General features: G+C 35.3%; 1 protein-coding gene across 1 annotated transcript; it reads right to left on the reverse strand.

Annotated features, from left to right (window-relative positions):
- Nucleotides 1-330: 330 nt before the first annotated feature.
- Nucleotides 331-6,244, reverse strand: LOC132267249 (uncharacterized). Its single transcript, XM_059768353.1, has 3 exons — nucleotides 5,919-6,244; nucleotides 5,283-5,412; nucleotides 331-987 (listed from the first exon to the last, which is right to left on the reverse strand). The coding sequence occupies exons 2-3, from the start codon at nucleotides 5,391-5,393 to the stop codon at nucleotides 532-534; spliced, it is 567 nt and encodes a 188-aa protein (XP_059624336.1). The 5' UTR covers nucleotides 5,394-5,412; nucleotides 5,919-6,244; the 3' UTR covers nucleotides 331-531.
- Nucleotides 6,245-8,324: the final 2,080 nt, after the last annotated feature.

The following is an 8,324-nucleotide window of genomic DNA, read 5'->3' on the forward strand; positions in this document are numbered from 1 at the left end:
CTCTTTTATTTATTTTTCTCACAAATTAACCATAGTAAAAAAAACAAACCAATTAATAATGAAGAATGATATGACGCACTGTATGCAATGAATTTGAATAAAAAGATGCATGCAACCCGAGAAGATTTCACTTATGGATTCAATTCACAGTTTAGTGCTAAATGAGCTAAAATTAAATGTTAATTATGTAATTTTTTTTTTTTAAGAAAAAAATTCTGGTTTGAATTTCCAGTTGCATTTTTAAGTAAAATATCCCAATTTGCATTATTAAAATGCATACGATAGCAACATTATGACAATTATTAGTTATCACAAAGGGAAAAGTGGAGAGAGAAGAAAAATAAAAGCATGTTTATAGGCTGAATTTTAACATCTCAGCGGCTCAGAGTTTTCAAGTACTACAATTATGCAAAGCAAATATGACGATTACTTAAAAGCATTTAATCCTAAATAAGTATCCTCATCAGCTAAGTAAGAAGAACTTCATGTTAGGAACAGAGCATTTGGAGGAGATTTCACCATTCTCCTCCCCTACTTCTTCCTCTTCTTTGGGGGTTGGAGTGCTTCTTCCTCATCCTCCTCTTCCTCCTCTTCCTCTTCCTCCACAACTTCTTCCTCGTCCTCTTCCCCGCCATCATCTTCATCATCGTCGTCGTCTTCGTCATCGTCTTGGTCATCTCCGTCGTCGTCGTCGTCGTCGTCTTCGTCATCGTCTTCACCGTTTTCTTCTGCCCTGCCTGCCCCTCCTTCTGGAGCCTCCTTCTTTGGGTTGCTCTTCTTCTCGTTGGGGTTGTTTCCATTATCCCCTCCATCTTCTGATGACAAGTCCTCCTCACCTTCTTCATCCCCACCATCCCCATCATCGTCATCCTCACCACCGTCATCTTCATTGTGGCCATTTCCCTGTGCATCTAATGGCTCAGAGTGGCATTGGGTGGAATCGTCTCCTTCAATTCTAGGTTTGTTGGCAGGTAATGCAAAAGAATCCTGAAATCATTTTACCAGGGTGCATCACATGTATGGTCAAGCAAAGTACGGAGAATTTCATAGACGTTAACAAAATAAATAAATAAATAAAATTTAGCTTGAAGACAAACAGAAAAACCTACAGGCATTAATATAAACAGCACCAGATGTACTGCATAATTTCCCAAACATCAGGACTTTCAAACTAATAAACAATCGCATAAAGGTTTTTCCAAACAATAACACTAGGCGGCAATCATAGCGTGAGAAGCTTCGGTCACTTTGTGCAAAAACAATGTAAAAGGTTAAAATTACTCTTCACTTCCAACATTGCACAAGTAGGAACTAAGTAATATCCTTTTACTACTATGAAGTCTACGTTGCATTAGTTCTGGCTCACCAATATCATAAAGTAACCCTTTGAATTATGTTTTAAGTAACCCTATTGGATCTCTACTTCCAACTTTTAACATCAGAAAGTCTAGGTTCTAATACAATTCCATCAAGCAAAAGAAATCATGTTTGGAGAATGAGAAGCAGAAGAACTTTAACTTTTAATCATGATCAACATTTTGGCACTAGTCATTTTTTGTTACTTCACTGGAGCATCATCCGATCAATTTAGTCATTAGCTGATAACCGAAAAAAGCATTTACAAGCAGCAATTCGCAAAAAAATCCTACCATGTCCTTAAATAAAAATGGGTAAATTACTGGTTGTTCACTGAGATTAGTTGACAATGACAATTACAGCGGATCCCTTTTTCCCTCCGTTGACTACCCATTACTGGCATAGAAAGTTTTGCTGATGTCATGACATTTTTTAATTAACAACCATTTTACCTCGTCATTAAATACAAAATCAATTAGGAATGGAGATCTTAAATCTATATTATGCCCTTAAGGAAGAGTGTATAATGAAATAAAACTAAGTTAACTCGGTGTTTCGTCTTCTTTTCATAATTCAAATTCATCTAACCAAGTTAATTCAGTGAGCCACAACTCAACTCCTCAACCATTCCCTTCACCTACTAGTTTACCACTGCCATTTGTACGCTTTTCCTTTCTTAAGTCCAACCTCCACCACCACCAATGATCCAAACAACAAATCATTTTCCAACATAAACCACCTATGCCACCTAGTATCACCAGAACGACCATGATCATCACCAAACCATGACTAATTCAATGACTCATCATTGCCACCATTTGCACTCCACGAATACCAAGCTACAATCACCATGGAAAGGACCACACTATGTAGATTCAAGCATAAACTGGAAATGCAAACGCAGTTCTAAAACTCTTTTTTGTCTTTAAGATGGACATGTAGTTAATAACTTAATATGACAATTTATAGAGAGATTTTCGGAAACGGATAGTACAATATCTGGAAATATCCTTTTGAGATGTCAAGAAAAAAACAAAAAAAAGAACGATGAAGTTGCATTCTAGCCATGAGTCAGTTCACAAAACCGAAGTAACAGTAACCCAACATATAGCCAGTCGCATATAATAACAAACAATCATATGAAAACAGAAAACAAAATGTACTGTGGAGCACCACAGTACATTTTTTTTTTTTTTTTTATCTTGTTGGTACAAGTAAAATATCACCTCTCTCTGTGTGTTAAATACTATTTGTGCTATGTGCATGATCACAAATATGTTTGTCGGGTATAAGTATGGGTCTAAGCTTCAGCTTTTTTATCTTAAAGACAGGAACACAGGTACATATTCATAAGTTAATATCCTTTTCCATTTTAGAGTAAAATAGTGTTATTATGTATCATAAATTGTTCAAGACAGACACTTCACTTATTTTAAAACAATAATATATAAAAAGATATATATTAAGAGTTTCTAGTACAAATATATGATTAACTTGAATTACTGTTATAGTTTCAAGTACATGTCCAACAAATGTGTAAATGTATATTTCAATATACATATCCAAGTGTTGTGTACCTAACACAGATAGTTCACACATTTAGAGAAATCCATTTAACAGTCTGTGTGTACTTAGGAGCACTATGCAAATATACACCATCCCAATACTCCACAACTTCAACAATTTTGAAGGCTATAGCCAACATGTAGGTATAACTATACAGCTTAAGGCAAGCACGGATCTGTGAAGAAATTTTTTATTATTGTATTTTACACCCTTAAATTTATACTTTTTTACATTTATATCCATAAAATTTTAAAATTGCCCCTACTGAAATTATGAAAAAATCCCTCTATATAAATTTGCCCCCCTCTCATATGAATTCTTAGATCCGTCCCTGGCTTAAGGCTATCCACTGCAATTGCTATGGGTTAGTAGGTTTAGCCCAAAACCCTCACTGACCATGCTCTTCCATAAGCTATGTCATCATCACATAACCTAGAACGAATAGTTATCCGGTCGGGATCCAATCTGTTGATAGGTTTAGTTTCAACCTTACTTTAAAGGCAAGTGCATATCGTTATTGTCCGTTGGATCAAGAAAATGATTAATAAAAGATTCATTGTCGAATTTTCTAAGACGAGTCTAGCTCAAATACTCCCAATTTTTTAAAGTGTTGGATTATTTGGTTCTATGTAATAAACTTCTTGGTTTTATTGTTAAACTACAACATGATCACACATTCTATTAAGGGTGGCAAATGGGCGGGTTGAGTCAGGTTTGGGTTGGGTTAAAAATAGGCGGGTCAACATAGGTTAAGACCCATATTCAACCCGTTCAGAACGGTTTGAAAATGGGCGAGTTGAAAATGGAAAGGGTCAACCGTTATGACCGTGGACCCATTAATAATTATTTTTTATTTTAATTTATTTTAATTTTTTTTTTCAAAAGGTTTTAAAATTTTTTATTTTTAAAATTATTTTTTTAGAAGAAATTTCTAGAAAGAGAAACTTAGGGAGATGGGATTGATGAGAGACAAATTTAGAGAGAGAGGATTGTGAATGATAGAATTTTAGAGAGAGAAATGAGTTTTGTGCAATATAGAATAGATGTGTATTATGTATTTATTATGTGATGGGTGAAATATGGGTTGAATAAATCATATTCAACCCATCTTGACACTCAAATTAAGTAGTTAAAAATTACCCAACCCATCTTGACCTTCAAATTAAATATGGTTCACCCATAACTATTAAAAAGCGGTCGGATATGGACGGGCTGATAGTTTCTGACCCATTTTGCCACATCTACCTTCTACGCTTCCAAAGGTTGATGGTCGGATGTAAACTTTAACTATAAAAAACTTAGTATTAGGCCTGTAAGTATAAAGATCCTGGGCGGGAAAATATGTCATCTCTTTTTCCATTCCCATCCCCAGCCTTTGTGATCCAATAATCACATAATTTTTTAATAGATCTTAAAATAATAAAATAAAATAAATCTAGTATAAATTCTTAGAACACGAGGATAAAAGAGTAATTTCATTGCAAAACAACGACAAAGAGATAAAATATGCCATGGGCCCTGACAAGAAGATATGATACGTTTTCTCTTGGCAGATAAGAGAGATTTTCCCATTGACTTTGGACTTTACTTCCGTGACACGACCTAGAGGTATAATATGCCAAATGGACCCACACCCAATCAACCACAATTACATAAAGTTAAAAAAATAAAAACAAAACAATCGGAAATCAAAATATTCCCAAAATCACAATTAATATTTTATCCTTGTTGTGCTATTCGATGAACCGAGAAGATATGGAGTGAGCGGTCATATTAGGTCATTGGTATTGTTACCTGAGCACAATAAAATTCATTTTAACAGTTAGCTGAGAAAAAATTTCAATAATAAGTGGAACTAATTTTTGAGATGCATGATGGTGTTGTGGACAAATATCTTTTCATTTGACCGATCATAAAAAATAAAAATAATATATATAAAAAAAAAAAGCCAATCAAGTAATAAGGCTAAAATGAACTAATTTTTGAGATACATGATGGTGTTGTGGATAAATATCTTTTCATTTGACCGATCATAAAAAATAAAAATAAATATATATATATATATATATATATATATATATATATATAAGCCAATCAAGTAAAAAAGCTTAAACGCGCATTTTAGCAACACCAAAATAAAATAATTAAGGTACCGAGGGCAAGTTAGCATAGAATATAAGATAAAATCTTCGAAGGTTACACGACCCAGATGCGCATCAAAATACGTACAGGAGCGCACGTTAGCAAAGCCCGTGGGATTAAAATAGAAGAGAAAAATCTCCCAAAATAAATAAATAAATAAATAAATAAAAATAACTAATTGGAAGAACTTTACGCTTGCAAATCGGATAGACAGTTACCTGAGTTTTGACCAGAGCAGTCAATAACAGAGCGGCCAAAGCTTCAGCGGCGCACGTTAGAACACTCTGGTTAAGTGTAGCGACACTAACTGAACCACAGTTAGTCTCCATTTGTACGGGGCACGACTACCTGCAAACATACCAAGGCAACGTAATCACCGTTAGACCCACCTACTTTTCATCTCAGCCGTCGGATTTCAAACCAAACACGCCAAAAAAGAGTGAATTAAAGAGAAACTCCAAACAGTAAAAAGAAACTGTACAGAGAACAGAGAGAGTTTGAAAATAAGGGGAAAAAATAAATCGGAGGAGAAGAAGACAAAAGACTACTTTCCTGTCGAGAATAGACCGACAAAAGTGAATTTTCCCGGAAAATTGAAGAATATAACAGAAGTTTTCCCGGAAAATGGGTCAGAACACGTCGGAATTGTGAAATTCAAACGAATCGTGCAGAGATAAAGCAGAAGACAACTGAAAATTCGGAAATCATGAGAAAAATATAGAACCATCTGTGAATCACCAGAAGAAATTTAAAAAAACTTTGATTGAACTGGAATTGTGACGAATCAAGAAATTATATGATAATAAAATCGATTTTTTTAAAAAAATTGAGCTAATCAGAGACGGAAAACATACCAGAGACCGAGATCCGAGGGCGTCAGAAGCAGATCCAAGGGTTTCAGGGACTAAAACAGTAGAAAACAGAGATCAGAGGCAACGTGCAATGTGGACCGTCCGATCGTGATCGTAGAGACTCAACTGAGACAGAGAGTGATAAATATAATCAGAGAGAGAAAGAGAAAGAGAGAGTGGAGCTCGCGAGAGAGCGTGTCATTGTTTGGTGATACTGTGAGACTTGCCCGTGATTTTTCCAGAGGGTAACGGGCAGGTCGGGCAGCGTCCGGAGCAAGAGAAAAGTGAGAAATTTCGTGGCACTTGATGCTGCCCGGAGAACAAGTGTGGAGTTGAATAAGGTTCAGACAAGTGGGATTTAATTAGGTTTGAAGTAATGCTATTATGAGGTCGGACTCAAGATGGTTATCATGAGTTCTATGTTAAATTAGTATAATTTGAATAAATAAAAATTTTAGTACACTAATTAAATCATCAAAAAATAATTTTTTAAAAATTTATTTAAATTACCGTAAAATACTCTAAAATAAGTTTTTTGTTCCCTAGGTACCACACACCATGCTGACACTTTTAAAAATAAAATTATACAAATGATATTTAATTCAGTCAAATAAAGTAAAAATATATATATATAAGTTTTATTAATTTTAAAATTAAATTTAAATATGTAAATCTTGTATATTTCTCTTTTAATTCTCAATATTTTTTTTTTCATTGGCATACACGTCATCACTCACACCTCATTTTGTCCATTTGAAACTCAAATCAAAATCATCCACTTTGAGAAGAAGAAGTAAATACTACAAAATAATAATATTTCCATGGGCAAAGTGTAATAACCCCCTCCACTATTCGCATTTTGCAATAAATCCCCCTTAACTAATTTTTTGACCAAAAAAAACCCTTCCAACTATCCAAGGGATAGCATAGTGGATGGAAAATATTTTTTAGACAAAAATGCCCCTATTCCTATTATATAAGTGAAATGTTTATACGTAGGTGTGTCACTCCAATTGGTATGAGACCTTTTAGGGTAAAGTCCAAGAACAAAACCGTGCAGGCTCAGACCTAAAGTAGACAATATCATACCATGTAGTGGAATGGGTCGTTACAAATGGTATCAGAGACTAACCCAACCGGAAGTGTGCCGACGGGGACATCGGGCCTCCAAGGGGGGGGTGGATTGTGATGACCATGCGGGAGGGTGCGAGACACTGACAGGCTATTATACTGGCGAGGTACGGGTGCACAATCCTACATCGCCTGGGAAAGGGAAATGTGAAGTGTTTATATGTAGGTGTGTCACTCCAATTGGTATTAGGCTTTTTGGGATAAAACTCAAGAACAAAATCGTGCAGGCTCAGGCCCAAAGCGGACAATATCATATCATATGATGGAGTGGGTCGTTACAAAAGAAAATTACACAAAACCACCACTACTATGAATTTTTGGCAAAAAACCTTCTTGAACAAAAAAGTGGACATAAAACCCCCTTAACTATCCAATTTTGTAGCAAATGATGTTATAATGACTAAAGTGACCCTTAATATAAATTTAATAAAATAGTTGTGATACTCTTTGGATCCGAGACACGGGTTGATCAGGCCCAGGCCCAAACCTAAGGGATATCAGACAATTAAAATTTCAATAAACACGAAATACAAAGTGAATAAGAAAAATATAATATGTTGAAAGGAACTAGGAATAAAAATCCTTATATAAAAGTATTATACTCCGATAATCCAAAACTCCATAAGTTTACAACTCGGGAATCCATCTCTAGTAGACCCCTAATAAAAATCCCAAACTGCATGAAAGTAAATAACTAAAGATAAAATCCAAATCTAACATCTGGGAAGAAATCCTACGTCATCGGTAGAATGGAAGATCGTCTCTGCTCGGCCCGAACAAGCCCTAAGACTGGAAACGTCCGATACCTGAAAAATGATAAGTGGGTCAGACCTACTAGCAAGTTCTATACTACTACAATTCAAGTAGAGACCCGATACGCATGTACATCCTAACCAATCCAACAATAACTAAACAGTCCGTAGATATATAACTATATATATATATATATATATATATATTCACACTACAGGACTCTCACTAGACTACAGGCCCGTCTCAACCTGACTAGTAGGCACCATGCAATACGCACCTGGGGTGGGTATGACTACCTAGACCTAGCAGGGTACACATCCAACCATCATAGCCAGTTATGCATCCCAATGCATATACGCTCCCTAACCAACGACTCTGAGACTCAGGCTCATGTCGTGGCACTATAAAAATATATTTAAATTCCAATCCAAACCAAAGTGTCACTCAGCTATTTAGTGATCTAACACAAAATACAAGTAGGACTTAACTTTTGTAGTTAATCCATCCCTTGATCCAAAGTAGGTA

This window comes from Cornus florida, unplaced genomic scaffold (genome assembly GCF_030987335.1).
Source record: "Cornus florida cultivar Cherokee Brave unplaced genomic scaffold, ASM3098733v1 CherokeeBrave_3.0.0_Hap2_Chr07, whole genome shotgun sequence".
NCBI lineage: Eukaryota > Viridiplantae > Streptophyta > Magnoliopsida > Cornales > Cornaceae > Cornus > Cornus florida.